Source organism: Myotis nattereri, assembly GCF_964212035.1.
Source record: "Myotis nattereri genome assembly, chromosome: 1".
Lineage (NCBI taxonomy): Eukaryota > Metazoa > Chordata > Mammalia > Chiroptera > Vespertilionidae > Myotis > Myotis nattereri.
Genome location: NC_138075.1, coordinates 44,599,767 through 44,616,088, shown reverse-complemented (window position 1 = coordinate 44,616,088; position 16,322 = coordinate 44,599,767). Strand labels below are relative to the sequence as shown.

Below are 16,322 nucleotides of genomic sequence, written 5' to 3'. Positions count from 1 at the left end.
CTATTGTACAACTCTTTTTAACTTTTTGTAGTCTTGCTTTTTGCTTGCTTATGTACATCACATATAGATAAGTGAGATTAAACAAACTTGTACAATTAGTATATAGACATATTGGATATATTAACTGGGTCTGTGTAGTTGTTTAGAGACCCTCAGACCTTAGATTCTGTGGTTAGGCCCCATGTTAAGAATTTCTGGACTGAATAAGTGAGAAAGACTGGAGATAAAGTTTCTGTTCTAGCACCAGATGTTCTCTTCATTCCACGTAGGACAATTGCTTTGGATGGTAACTCCCAGCTCATGGCTACAAGTCCTCTCTGTTGTTAGAAAAATATGTTCAATGTTAATAAGTATGAAAATTTACTTGCTTTATAGTAACTTCTGACCCTACAACTTAGGAAATATGGGGTTACTAGGTTTTTGTTTTGTTTTGTTTTTTAATTTATCTCCATTGTTGAAAGTATTACGTATGTCCCTTTTACTAGTCTTCCCATATTGTCCCCTCCACCCAACCCCAACCCTCACCCAGGCCTACCACACTATTGTCTGTGTTCATGGGTTATCAGATTTTCAGTCATAAAGGTTTGAAACTGAGGAAGGAATGAGGTAGATGTTAAGAGATGAGTTGATGCCTGTCTCTATTTGCTTAGTTAGCCACTTATTAAATAAAGCTTATGAATGCACTAGTACTTTGGTGGAAATACTCTGAAATGTTGTCTTAGGAAGTATTAATGATCCCTGAAGGACCAAGCGTCAAATCTATGTGACTGTTGTTTTGTTCAAAATTTTAATTTCCATTTTATGGAAAGAAGATTTGGAGTTTTACTTTTAATGTATTTTGGAAAAACAAATAAAAATTCTTTATTAAGGTTTAGATATATTTTCTAGGAAAATAACAATAAACTTGAATATACTTGGAAGTATATAAATTTAAAGCTACTGATGTGCTTTGTAATTATTACTCATATTATTATTATTAAACAGCTGTATTTCTTGTTGTCAGAAAAAGGAAAAATACATGTATATCTGAGAAAGGAGAAAAAAAATCAAACTCATCCTTCCCCAAACAATCTATCAAAATTGACAGCCCCTTAACATAATATGTAGGGCACTGGAGTTTTCAGATGAAAGCAGCCTATAGCATGGGCAGGAAGCTTTTCTATTTTTAACAATTGATGAAGAAGCATTTGCTGAATTGGAAAAACACTAACCTCTAACTCAGTATGGTGTCAGGAAATTAATATTATTTTTCTTGGCACAGCTTCATCTTTAGACTTAAATATTAGCATATGTCAAGATTTGCAAGAAATATAGTAAAATTAGTGATATCTCTGTATTTTAATAAATTTGATTGCTTATTGCTGTGCAGACTTGAACATTCCATCTTTGAATCTCTAACAATCATTTTGGCTTTAAAAGACCCTTCTACTCCTCTGTCTTCCGTCTACCCCCCCTCCATTCCCACCCCTCGAAAAACCTAGCTATTTTCAAAGCAGTTTAAGTGATAGCAGACATACAATGTAGTAGAGTGAGGAAAGATTGCAGTAATTTGAATTATGAAAGGAATATAATCATTTTAGCTCAGTTAACTTGATTTTTATATGTTTTAAGCAGAAATTGGAATTTATATAAGGTGGTGTCAGAAAGCGCTTTGCATTTATAAATGCTCACTCCTGCAAGTTAAAAACCCTGGTTCATAATTCCCACTTTGGGTCTTGGGAGCCACTTTTCAATCATTTCTCTCTGCTAATTTTGGTGTCACCCTCATTTCTTTTTAAACGATTCATTTTGAGCAAATTTGTAAATGGCCCTGATGTGTTCTACAATTTAGTCAATTACTGTTTCAGCCTGCAAGCCTCCTGGGGAACGGAACATACATGGCCTGAAGGTACGAATTTCAATAATTGTTTCAGTAAAGTTAGATGGATTTGTAATGCTGTGTTCCACTTATTGAAATGTCAAATAAAACTGCACTTTCTCAAGCTCTGACAAGCAATCTTTTTTTTTCCTTTTTTAAAATGGGAGGTGGAGGGGGATTCATCTGTAGTATTTGCTTAATATGTGTATATATTTGGATACAGGGGTTTTATTGCTATATATTTTATTATTTGGAATTGTTTTGTTGGTCTGTTTCTTCAGAATGAGCCTGGGTACTGGTTTCCACAAAGATTTATTTGAGTGAAAATATAGACTTCATTTCAGTGATTAATAAAGCACATAAGCATAGTGCCCACCCCCTCTTCTTTTGACATATTTATGCTAGAAACATATATCTATTTAATGTCTTTTCATTGTTCTGTACATTTCAAATTCTGGATTTCTTTTTTAAGGCTTTACATTTGAAGGAAAATCTAGCTTTTAGGTTCAAACATTTTATAATTCATTACTTGGACTTCATTTTTTGTATGAATATGGAACATTCTACAGTGTTCTGCTTAGTTTTAGAGCTGGAGGAATATGACAGCTTGAGGTTCACCACTAACCCCTGATGTATTTTTAATGTACTTTTTTGAACACATGGGTCTTGAGTTTTTGTATATGAAACAGAACAAAATGGTAAGTGAAATTTTTGCTATAGAATTAAATTCAATTCTAGACAATAAATAGAAAAATATTTCCTATTTGTCTCTTCTTTTTCTCAGCACTGTTTGAGTATTTGAATAGTGACAGTAATAGAATATTATGTAATATACAGTTTGTATAGTTCTGTAACCTATATACTAAATAGACTCCAACCATGGGTCTGTCTAGCATCAAACTAATTAACCTTCATAGTGAAATGATAAATTTGTGGCAAATTATAGGTTAATTAGAACTGTATCCTCAGAACGTAAAACTGATCAAGATTCTTTCTTTACTTGTAGGTGAATACCCGGGCTGGACCCTCTCAACACAGCAGCCCAGCAGTCTCAGATGCACTTCCAAGCAATAGGTGAGAGCAAGCGAGTAAAGCATGTCCACAAGCATGATTATCTACAAAGTTGGGAGTGGGGAAAAGGTGCATGGGATATCATCTCTTTTCTACAAAACCAAAAAAATCTGTATTTTTTTTTTTGTCTTATCAAAGAAATATGACCAGTTAGGTTACCCTAGCTAGTCACATATCGACCAAAGAGAAAGGACCTCATAGGGAAAGATGAAATTCAACATGTTAAACTGTTAATTTTGGTCTATGGAATGGTTTTCCTTCAATTATCAAATTATACAGAAAATTCAGTGCCTTTGACTATTTCATGCCTTGATGATCTGGTTTATAAATTAATGCTTTTTTTTCCCCTTGCTTATCCATCTTTTAGCAGTATCATTATCTATTAACATCTTAACCAGAAAGAGACAAGGAAAGAGTAAAGTGGTAAAATTTAATTTGACCAGCCACGTTGCTCATTTTTGTATCTTTGGTTGCACAGGAGATTGAAGCTATTTTGGAAGGAAGGTAATTTTCATCAACTCATGCTAACATTGCCCCACACTGTGATGGATACTAGAGACTTGAGCCTTTCAAAGTATTTTTCTGACAGGCTTGAGAACTTCCAGACTGTCACGGTGCTCAAGTAGAAAGAGTAACCTGCTTAAGTTGATAGAATTTTAGGTCATCTTTGCTATACTAGTACATTCAGTTATTTGGCTAGTAAACATATTGTTGTACATGCATACATCAGAGATATTGTGGGTTCCATTCTAGACCACCACAATAAAGGAAATAATACAATGAACCAACTCACACGAGTATTTTGGTTTCCTGGTGCATATAAAAGTTATGTTTACACTATACTAGTCTATTAAGTGTATAGTAGCATTATAGCTAAAAAATATATGTACCTTAATTAAAAAATACTTTATTGCTACAAAGAGGTAACATCATCTGAGCCTGCAGCAAGTCCTAATCTTTTTGCTGGTGGTGGTTCTTACCTTGATGCTAACAGCTTCTGACTGATCAGAGTGATGGTTGCTGAAGGTTGGGGTGGCTGTGGCAACTTCTTAAAATAAGGCAGCAGTGAATTTTGCCACATCAACTGACTCTTCCTCTCACAAATGATTTCTCTGTAGCATGTGACACTGTTTGATAGTATTTTACCGACAGTAGAACTTCTTTCAAAATTGGAGTCAGTTCTCTCAAATTCTGCCAGCTGTTTTATCAACTAACATTATGTAATATTCTAAACCTCTTTTGTTATTTCAACAATCTTCACATCATCTTTACCAGGAGTAGATTCCATCTCAAAAAACCACATCCATAAGGAACAACTCCTCATGAAATTGCAGCAATTCATTCACATCTTTAGGCTCCACTTTAAATTCTAGTTCTCTTGCTATTTCCAGTACATCTGCAGTTACTTCCCCCAGTGAAGTCTTGAACCCCTAAAAGTCACCCATGAAGATTGGATTCAACTACTTCTAAACTCTTATTATTTGACCTCTTCCCATGTATCATGAATGTTCTTAATGGCATCGAGAATGGTGAACTATTTCCAGAAGGTTTTCAATGTACTTTGTCCAGATCCATCAGAGGAATCACTGTCTATGGCAGCCTTACAAAATTTATTTCTTGAATAAGAGTTAAAAGTCATGATTATTCTTTGGTCCATGGGCTGCAGAATGGCTGTTGTGTTAGCAGGCATGAATACAACATTAATCTTGTTGTACATCTTTATCAGAGCTCTTGGGTGATAGGGCACATTGTCAGTGAGCAGTAATATAGGGAAAGATTTTTTTTTTTTGCACAGTAGGTTTCAATTTTAGTAGGCTTAAAATATTCAGTAAACCATGTTGTAAACAGACATGCTGTTATCCAGGCTTTGATGGTCCATTTATGGAGTACAGGCAGAGTAGATTTAGCATAATTCTTAAGGGCCCTAGGATTTTCAGAATGGTAAATGAGCACTGGCTTCAACTTACTCACCAGCTATATTATTTCCTAACAAGAGAGTCAGCCTGTCCTTTGAAGCTTTGAAGTTTTCATTGACTTCTCCTCTAAGCTATCTCCTGAACACGCAGAGGCCACTATAGAGTTATTAATTTGTCTGATTTCAATATTGTTGTATGTAAGAGAATGGGGAGGCTGGAGGAGAGAGACACACACATAGGGAATGGCCAGTCAGTGGAGCAGTCAGAGCACACACATTTATTAAGTTTGCTGTATTATATAGATGCAGTTTATGGCTCCCCAAACAATGACAATAGTGACATCAAAGATTACTGATCACAGATCACCATAACAAATAATTAAAAAGTTTGAAATATTGCAAGAATTACTAAAATGTGACTCGGACACAAAGTGAGTAAATGCTATTAGAAAAATGGCGCTATAGATTTGCTCGGTGCAGGGTTGCTGCAAACCTTCACTCTATAAAAAACATAGTGCCTGCAAAGTAAATAAGGCAAAGTGCAATAAAATGAGATATGCCTGTATTTGAAGATGACCCAGAGAAGGTGATTGCTCTGTGTGTATATATTCACATCAGTGACTGACAAACCAACATGAAACCAAAAAAACCCCTTTCATTCTATGCCAGATTTTTCTGGGTTTAAGGCTGTAGCCAGTATTTGCACAGCCCTTTATCAGCTGAGATGTAGCTTAGGCTTCTACTTTCCCTTCCATACCTCTCCTTCCCCTCTTAACCCTGAGTCTTGGTTTTTGTTTTTGTTTTTGCCAGGGGACTTTACTGTAGGTAATTTAAAGTCTCTGCTCTGACTCTATCTTTACTCCTGTCCCCTCCCCAAAATCACTTCCTTGATTGTAGTGTCATTATATCTACCCACCAACTTTTCTTCTACAAACATACTACTCTTAAAGTATGGTTCCTTCTTAAGCAATTCATTCTGTCTTAAAATACAGTCTGGTTATTCACCAGTGAGTCATCTGTCTTGTGATCATGGGGTAGATTTTTTAATTCTTATCCAGGGGCTTGACCTTGCCAGGGAATGCTTTGTAGCTTCTCTCTTCCTACTTGTTGGGCATGTGAACCATGGTCCAACCAAGTGGAGGCATGGGGACTGAGGGCCACTCATTACACTCAACTCATAGAGGTCAGGGCATTTAATTACTACCACTACTTGCAGAGAAGATATTTACACAGACTGACCATGAGCCTTGAAAAAAAACCAAGACTTTCCCTGGTGTTTTAGGTCAAATTTTATCATTTTATAAGAAGAGGATAGAGTTGAAAAAGATGGCAAAACAGAGAAGAAGCAGAATAAATTTTCAGTTCTCTCAGGTTTGGTTTTAACATGAGTGAATTAGCTTGGTTTTTTAAAAAGTATCATTTATACTCAGAGTATTATAAAATCTTTGGGTTGGACAAAGAGTGTCTGATCTACTGGTTCTCAGCCTTTGGTTGCAGCATCTTCCCTAAGGGCTGTGGTCGGCAAACTGTGGCTCGCGAGCCACATGCGGCTCTTTGGCCCCTTGAGCGTGGCTCTTCCTAAGCCTTAGGAGTACCCTAATTAAGTTAATAACATTGTACCTACCTATATAGTTTAAGTCTAAAAAATTTGGCTCTCAAAAGAAATTTCAATCGTTGTGCTGTTGCTATTTGGCTCTGTTGACTAATGAGTTTGCCGACCACCGCCTTAGGGTATGACCGCCTTCCAAATCGTAACAGTTTGCTCCAGTAGTGATTTCTATTATGGGAGGAATGCAACTTGAACAAGTCCTGCAGGTGATTTTAATATGCCACCCTGGCATGGCCTTGTTCTGTGCCTCATGTTGATAATTAATCAACAATTTTATTGAGTGTCTTCAATTCATTAGGTGCTGTCCTATGCATTAGGAATACAATATGGTCCTTGTCCTTTGGAACTTGCTATCTTGTAAGCACACAGACCCCCTCGTACCCCGCCCCCCCCATCCAAAAATACACATAACTATACTTTATAATTAGTTTGGACACAAGTTTTGAAGAGAGAGCAGAGTAGGCAGGAATATGTTTAGATTTAGACTGCATGCTCGGGGAAGACTCTCTGAGGAAGAGTGACATTTCCCAGAAGGAAGAGTACGACTAGCTACATCAAGAGCCAGAGAAAGGGCACTGCAGAGGGAGGGGAGAGCACACGCGAAGGCCCGGGGTGAAAAGGAACTCAGCATATTTGTAAGTAGGCCAGTGGGCTGTGCACAGGGTGGGGTGGTGAGTTGAGAGGAGGTATGGAGAGACAGGAGAAGAGCAATAGCGGTGACGGGAGGAAAGGAGATAGACAGGAGCCAGGTCATGCAAGGTCATGTGTTTGCATTTTCCTCTCAATATATAAACGACTTTCAGTAGGAGAGTGCCTTGCCCAGCTCTGTGTTTATGAAAGACTCTGCCTGTGGTGTGGAGAATGAGAGGGGAAGCCCCAATCTAAGTCTGTTCTCCTTAGATGCTTCAGCTTGCCAGGTGATCATCCAGACTCTTCCTGAACATCTCTGTGGCAGGAATGCTCTTTATTCGCCAAGGCAGCCTCTTCCGTTTTCATGTAGCTGAATCTCAGAACACTCTTTTTCATGAACTGAGATTTGTCTCCCTTTACTACCCACTCAAAGATTTGGTTTAGCCATTGAACAGGGCTGTTCTCTCTTCTAGGTGATAACTTTGCCAGTCGTCTTCCCTCTAAACATACTTCTCTGAGATTTCCGATCTTAGTGAATTCTCCCATATCTACCCAGCTGCTTACCCCAGATGACCTGCCAGTCACCCTGCACAGCCTTCTGGGGTTTCCTCAGCCCCACATGCAGTCATTCCCTACCTCTAAATCATTCTGGAGTCTTGTCTACTTGCCAGCACCCCTGTTGCTATAAAGGTTGTTCAGGGTCTAGATTGCTACAGCCTCCCAGTAGTTTCCTCCCTCCAGTCTTGCCCCGTTGAAGTCCCTCCTGCACACTGTGGTCAGAATTGTCTTGCTGATGTGAGTTCTAAGCCTGTCTTCCTTTTTACTGCTTCTCACAGTCTTCAAGGAGAAGGGTACCCTCACAGCAGGTGAGCAGTGGCCTTTAACATGTGGGTCCTCTGCCCTTTCTGGCCCCGGGGCGGCCACTTTGCCCCTTCTTACCCGACATTCCAGGTCTGCTGGTAAATGCGTGGTGTCCTTAATGAATCACGTTTCCTCTCACTACTGGGGGTTTTCACATCTGCTGCCTCTTTTCTGCATTGCTCCTCTTTTAATCCCCTTCTTCACCTGTTATCTTCTAAAAACCATCCCTGATTATTACCCATTTCCTGGTCTATACCAGGTACCCCTTCTATGAATTCCCATAATCCCCCTGTGCTTGCCTTACTATAGGAGTTAGCACGTTGTATTATAATCACCTCTGTCCCATGTAACTTCTGTACTCTTTGAGGACAGTGACCATAACTTACTCATTGTTGAATTCCCAATTCCTGGCATAATTCTTGGAATATAGGAGATAGTAAGTAATGCTTGAATGAATGAATGAATGAATGAACGAACTAATTTAGATTCCCTTTAAGTCTTTTCTTTGAATTAAATTCTCCCAACTCATTCAGCTTTTCTTTAAAGCCTTTTTTTTTTTTTAACTGATTTCTCAGAGAGAGAGAGAGGAAGGGAGAGGGAAAGAAATAGAAGCATGGATGAGAAAGAAATATCTATCGGCTGCCTCCTGCACGCCCCCTACTGGGGATGTGCCCTGACCCGGAATCTAACCAGTGACTTCTTGGTCATGGATCAGTGCTCAACCACTGAGCCACACTGGCCAGGCTTATTCAGGTTTTATGACATTATTTCTAGTCCTCTCACCCTTTTACTCTTCTTTGGATGCCTTAGTGTCCCTCTTAAAGTGTCATAACTAGGTTATAATTGTATCACATTTAAATTTTAAAAAGACTTTAAAAGTGATTTTTAAAAGTCACTGTGACCATACAGATAAATACAATATCGAATAAACTGGGCCACAAAGAAAATTTCAGAATACATAGATATAATTTTTTTACCAGACAAAGCTGATAGCCAGATATTGGCATAATGAATGAAATCAGCTTTTTCCTCTGTTACTCTCAAGGCATTAATCCGTCTTTGCCTTAGATGAGTGGCTGTTTGTTAAATTGAGTTTAGTAATCCACATGGTGTTCCTAGGCCATAATTACAGAATTCAAGTCCCACTGCCAAGGCAAAGCCTTTCCCAAACATCTTGGTTTTTGCCTTCTATAAGATTAGAATGATTAGACTTTCTATCTACCTCTGGTGTTAGAAGATTGATGTTGTATTAAAGGATCACGTTTTATTTCTTAGATGAAAGGTATTTTGTAAATGCAGTGAATCAAAATGTTATTACTTCAAGTTGTGTAATAAGATGGAATATCTGTGGAGAAACATTGCCTGAGCATTCTTTTGTTATTTCTGTTTTTACAAAAATTGTAGCTATTAAATTGGGCGTCATCTATGGGAATAGAATGATCTAGATGTTTTTCAGGGGGAAAAAGGTATGAGTATGTGTTAAGAGAGACTGACTTTGAGCAAGGTCTATACTTTAATTTTTTAAATATAAATTAGGAGTAACTATACCCCAGTTTTCCTAAACTAATGCACAAGGGTATAGTTATTGCAAGGATTAAATCAGGATTATAAGTAATAGCATTTAGCACAGTGCCTGGTGTGTGGCCATCACTTAGTAAATGGTAGTTGGTATTTTTAAATTTTTTTTAACTGGACTGATTTTAGGCAGTTACTTATTTTTTTATATATATTTCAGCTTTGGTTCCATTCTACAAAATTCTTAACTGCTGCTTTAGTGCATGAATTCTTAGATTTGGGAGGATATTGTTAAAGTTTAAAACCCCTGGTTGAAGTCAGGCTTTATAAAATCGGGGAAAAGTAGGGACTAAAGCTTCATAGTCTTCATTTGACCATAGCAAAAGTTTAAGAAGTATTTAGAAAGAAGACTGATTATTACTTAGAATAGTGAGTGTGTGTGTCCGACATATAATAATAGCCAGAATAATTATCACTATTTATCAAACACATGCCAAGTCACTGGGCTAGGTTCAAGGGTGTGAGGGAATGGAATACATAGATAGGTGAGTAAGATGTGGTCTGTGTTCTCAGGGATCTTTCAGTTTTGGGGGAGGTGTGGTAGGTTAAATGACATCTATCTACACAGATGACTAACACAGGGAGAAGAGTTACTGTGGAAGTTGAGGTTCAGAGAGAATAAATACGTAACCTGTCCCAGAACACACAGCTAGTGAGTACCAGGATTTATTTCCACTACACATTTGCTTCCCAGGAAGTGAATTTTAACTCTAATGATAATAAAAGATCAGGATTTAGATCATCTTATCTTTTGAAGTTCTGTAACCTTTGTTTGATGTGAACATGCTAAGAGTACGTCATTAAGTACTTTGTATTTAGCAGATAAAGAGTCCACATAAAATAGCCACTGAAAGGCTACCCAAAGGCAGCAGAACTAAGCCAAAAAAAGTCACGGAAGTTGTCTACAATATTCTATCTTCATTTTTGACTGTAGGCCTCTTTATTACTTTAAATTACTAATAGGGTTGCAGTCACTTTATTAATAGTTTTGCCATTTGGCCAGTTACTTTTGAAAAAATATTATACAAGGAGAAGGATGTAAAGAGTATAGTCTCTGTATATATGTTTTTACTCTGGAATTTTCAATGGTGTTCAAAGGTGTCAATGATCTTGCCATTAAAAATTATGTTTTCCCTTTCCAGCTTAAAGAAGTCTTCTGCTGAACTGAAAAAAATACTAGCTAATGGCCAGGTAGGTGTCATCGTTAATATTTTCAGATAGTAGTAACTTATTACTGTCTAGTTTTTGTATCCATAAACTTAACAAACAGATAAAGAATCCATGAATGTCTTCTTATCATAAATGAATTACATGGCTTAATTTGATTGGCAGAACAATTTGCAGCACGTTTTTCAAACTGTGCTAATGGGTTTCACTCCCGGCAGATTGAAGTACCATGCACACACCCTGCTGCCTTCTCAGTTTAAAAAAAGTTAATCAGTTCTGAACAAGTGTGTCAACCCATGGGTTGTCGAAATGGTCCTGTATCCTGAGGTGACTGTTTCTTTCATTATCTTTGGGGAGAAAAAATAAACCGAACTGTTACTTTCTCACCATAGCACACTTCTTTTGTCCTGAAACTAACACTGGTTTTTCAGGGAAATAGAATAACAGCAGATCTTTGGCATTTAAAATTCCGAGGCTTTAGGAGCTCTGGTTTGCCTAGTTGACTGGCCATCTTAAAGCTGCGTGACCTAACCTACCCAGTGAGGGACAAACGGGCCTGCAGGCCACTTATTTCTCACTAATTTTGATTCAAGTAAATGGACACATCTGAAATAGTATAGTGCTTTTAAACATACATTGGTAAATTAAGCTACCTACAGGGTCCTCGATTCTTCAATAGCAACATAAATGTGTTTTAATGTTTGTTATAGAGGAAGCCCTTTGATAGCCTTGGAGGCAGGCGCCTGTCCATTGCGATTAAGCCTGCCTATTAGGCTCTATTGACTGAGACATCTGTGTCACTGCAAATAAAAGACTCTTATTGATTTTCTTAACTGCTGTTCACTTCCCGTCCATGTTTCGAAGGCTGAAATCTTAATTATCTCAGATGCTTATTCAGTGCCTTCACACACTGACCTCTCCAAGCCTCATTGGCATTTCATGAATCAAGTACTTGTAGTGGAGCATGTCAAGAAGACAAAGCTGGGTCCTCATGCTTGTCCTTTAATATCACCTGTAACTTTATGGCCTAATAGATGGGTGTGCCTTAAAACAGTGACTGTATGGTGGTGCTCCTGCAAGCCTGCCTTATTTAGTGCACAATCCCGTGAATACAGTTGGAAAAAGTAAGCTGATCTGGTTTGTGTGGGTTCTAGTCCGTACACATTGTATATACAGCGAAGATGAATCTCGTGTTGTAGGTGTAATCTTTATGAATTTTAGATCATATTTATCTAATATTTTTAACTTTAAGCAGTCAGAGATTGGGTTAGATTGAGGTTCACATGTGTGTCCTTCTGGTGCCCTGTGTGTGTTCAGAGTCAGTATGAAACAAACTGGACTAAAAGCACAGCCTAGGATATTTATTTTGGTTTTTTTCCTAGGATGTTTATGTATCTTCAACATCTTGTTACTAATTGTAATTTATGTATGAGTCACTTGTGTTCTTCAGCTGGAAAATATATTTCAAAATTGACATAAATTAAGAAGCTTTAACTACATTTGTTCAACCCAGGCAATGGAAAATAACCTGTCATAGATTCCCCTTTCAGAAATGAAAAACAGTTTATTTCCACTGCAAAAAATAAACATCCAGAAATGTTGCTTGTGTTTTGACAACAAACCTAGTGCTATAAATATCTTAGTGGTCTTGGTTATGAGGTTCCCTTCAGTGGGAGATTGTTACGACAGTGATTTTTGACACTTAAAAGATTGTATTGCTTTCCCTTGGGAATGTGATAACCCCACATTAAACAGTATGGTGTTTTCTTTCTCTTAAGGATAAGCCTTCTTTATATTTACTTTCATTCACAAAAACAAACACAATTGGAAGTCTTCAAAAATTCCTCCTCCTTTTATCAATTCCTCAATTCCTTGATGCTATAGGGTAACTAAAGAGTGAGTGAGATTGCATTGCAGCGGGGTAATGTGCACAGTTGTGGACGTCAATAAATTTCTGGGCTGAACACTGACACCCCTTGATATGGAAGATGTAAGTCACATTTAACGATACTTTAACACTTGAGCATAGTTTTTTATTTTAGTGGTTTATGCTCTCAAGCATTAATAATGATTTGCCTTTCCACTAGCCTCCACTTAGATTTAATAAGGAATTCATATTAATCATTAAAAGAAAGGGACATGATTCTTCAAGATAATCAAATATTGACAGGTTAGAAATAGCTTTCTGCCTGGGTTCATTGATATAGGTTATGTGATATAAATATTTATTTCTTTTCTGTCACTCAGAGTAAATGCCACCAATTGATTCAGCATTGATATAGTGTCAACAGTTCATAAGAAACATTTGACTGGCTTGTATTTTCCGATTAGTCTCTGCTCTATAAAGTGGGATTTACTAAATCTCTCCAATTGTCTGCTCATAGAGTGTGACTGCTTCTGAAACCATTATTGCTTCGATTTGTGAAGCAAAGGTCTAGTGATAGGACTAGTTTCTGTCAGACCTTTACATATAAAATAAGGATTAATTGAGCATTTTTATTTTAATGATTTATAAGCGATAGATACTGATTCTTCTTAACGCAGACAATAAACAAAGAATATTTTCTTTGCTGATTCATAATTGAATTCCATTTCATTTTTCCCATTAATTTCATTAATTTTATATTAAATCAAGAACTTTTTAAAAAGTTTAACATTTAGTCATTGGAATAGAGATACCATTTTTCTGTTATTGTTTAAGTAGAGGATTCCTTAAGGTATTTTTGGCATGTTTTATTTAGAACTATAAATCAGTACCAAATATGTGTTTTCTGGATGTGTTTTTTCCCACTTCAGTTTTAGTGTGCTATCTTCTATTTAACATTGGCTCTTGATTTGAAACTGGAAAAAAAAAAAGGCCCAGTGGGTCAATTTAAAGGATTTAAAAAGTGCACAGTTACTCCAAGTATGTGTAACTTTGACCTTTGCATTTCTAAAGTTGTTTTTCCTCTTTTTAATTTTTAGATTTTGTAGGAGATTTTGTGACAGTATTTTGTTATTCCCAATAAATCAAGCATAAATGTACTGTGAAGTCACAGATCTAGAACTAATTCTGATCCTGCTGCATGTTTGGCTGGTATTTTGAGAACTTCAAATGCCTTTAGAAAAACTTTTTTGTTTTAAAAAAACAAAAGGAGGAGGAAGAAAAATAGATATTGTACTGTAAAATTAGTTTTAAAATTCTAATTTTCAGCAGTATATAAAACTCTTAGATTCTTACAGTTCATCTTAGATCCCATATGAAGACTGAAACATAAATGAGACTGTGTATATAAGTCCAGACTACATGACACCCTCCTCTACCCACACACCACACCCTTTCTGCCCTGGGTGTGTGCCTACATTTCTTTCACAGACAGCACCTGCCTCTCTTTCAGCAGGAGCAGAGCCCAGTGCCAGTCATTTCTCCCAGGTTATTTGCCATTTCTGCAGCTGACAAGTAATCATAACTCTCATTGCTTTTTCTTTCTCCACCCTCACTTCTGTTATTCTGCCTTTTATTTGCCTTTTTTTTAAGTCAAAACAAGGAAACTGAGTTATATTTAAATTTTAATTTGGTATCTTTGTTGAATAAAAGTTTTACTTTACCTCTTCTATGTAAAATGCTGTGTAATTTTTTAAAGTTTTCTTCTTAAAAACAAATACCATAACTAATGAAATTGCTTTTAACTTGTGAGTGGCCTCGAGTTGTTTTCCTTCCTCTGGGCAGTGACCATGGATGGCGAGGCTGTCCATCCATACTTACACAGACCAACTGCTAAGATCGAGCCTCTGTTGGAGCACATGAAAGACAGTTCTAGCCTTGACTGGTTGCTGACTAGTTATGTGAATTCACATATGACCTATGTGAACTGGGCTAAATGCTTAAAATGCTATACAATTTTATGGTTATGAGATCTGATCCTAACTACTGTATTATTTAAATGTACTCTGTGGCTTTTAAACCCCACTTTTGCATCATAATGAGCACTCTTCCTGTGCTTCATTTTGAAAAGTTGGATTAGTAGACTTATTTAAAGTAAAAGGGCAGAAGTGTTAACTGTTTGTTGATCCCTTTAATGGTTTTCCATAATTGAGGTCAATTAAAGTAATACATTTTGATCAGAGCTATGAAATTCTAAAAATTTTATAATCAATTTATGAGGTCAGCTCTGATAGTTTTCCTTTGTGAAACTTTTTTTACATCATAATATTTGTATGACATACAAAATTAGAAAATTCAAATAAGCAAAAAGAAAAAGAATCTAATATTTTAAAATATAAAATCTATCAGTGAGTTCATAGGTCAGGCAACGGTCTATAAAACTTTAAAACATCATAGAAACACTTTCCCCATTTTTTATGGATACTGTCTTTTTACGTGGTACTGTTCCTAGAACTTGTTCAAAACCATTTTTATATTTATGTGGTATTTGCAATCTACCTCATTATCCGAGGGATTCCAGACTCCTATCCTTGAATTTGCTTATGTAGCGCGCACACGTACACACACCATACGATATTCTCTATCTTCTGACTGTTCTGGATGCCTACCACTCCTGCTTAGGTTGGAGTGCTGGGGATGCTGGATGGGTGGCTGCTCCCTTTCTCTTTTCAACTTAATGGGTAAAAAGACTATGAGTTTGGGATCATAATGGTTGAAGCTGCTCAGCATGTCGACATGCCATACTTACTCCTTTGCTTTCTCTTCCTCCAACAAAATACCACAAAATCAAACTCCCTCCAAAGTCCTAGGTCTATCCTAGTATCTTACTAGAATATCAATGTGTCTTGGTTTGGGTATTTTTCTGAAAGGAAACTCCTGGTCCTTTTACCAGAAAGGCCCTGATGGAGTGATGGAGGCGAAGGGGAGATGACCACAGTATGCACCTCACCAGAGCCCGGCTCCCGTATACTCCATAGCACCAGCCTACTTACTCTTAAATCTCAGTGCCACTAATTCAGAATTTGTGAACTTGAGTGAAATTTACTTCAAGCCATGATGAGGGTGCAGCTTGTTAGGGAAGTTAATGGTACAAATTAGTTGTTAGAGTCATGTTTCAACTACATAGAGAAATACTTTAAAGGAATTAGCCAATTTGTACCCACCAATAGTACTGCTATTTACATATGTATCCTTTATACCCATCCGTCAAAGTAAACCCAATAGCAGCGCTGCTAGTGTAGCATCTCAAGTTACTTTATGTGCTCCTTTTTTAAATGCTGCCTTAAAATTTATCATTTGGTCCAGAATAATGAGGCTTTTTTCTTCATGCCACATCTTTCACGCAGGTTAAAATATGGTGGTTGTTGTTTTTCTGTATTAGTAATATAATTAGTGAGGAACAGAATTTCCCTAAAATGAGGACATAGTTGTCAGTTTTTCCAACTTGTCTGTCATATCTCCACTAACCCTAAATATAGTAATTAACTAATTGCAAATTGCATCAATCAGGTTGTACAATTAAATCGGGTGCAGGAATGGCCTTCATACATTAATCTGTCAATATTCTTTTAGGGGTTGGCAAAGTGGCTTGAAAAGGAACTGTTTCTGTTACCTGCACTGTACTCCTAATTATTACAGCTCTCTGAAGCTTCAGTTTCAGAAATGTATAGAAGAAAAATATTTCCCTTGATAAATGAAACCTTGCTTTATT

At 37.0% G+C, this 16,322-nt stretch overlaps 1 protein-coding gene across 3 annotated transcripts in view; it reads left to right on the top strand.

Moving 5' to 3' along the window:
- MAP2K5 (mitogen-activated protein kinase kinase 5) overlaps positions 1-16,322 on the top strand; it is a 268,685-nt gene that overhangs the window by 42,127 nt on the left and 210,236 nt on the right. For all 3 annotated transcript variants that reach the window (XM_081113392.1, XM_081113393.1, XM_081113391.1), the window contains exons 5-7: positions 1,848-1,888; positions 2,865-2,932; positions 10,662-10,710. In XM_081113392.1, coding sequence (XP_080969518.1) covers positions 1,848-1,888; positions 2,865-2,932; positions 10,662-10,710 — 158 coding nt within the window. The remainder of the gene's footprint in view (positions 1-1,847; positions 1,889-2,864; positions 2,933-10,661; positions 10,711-16,322) is intronic.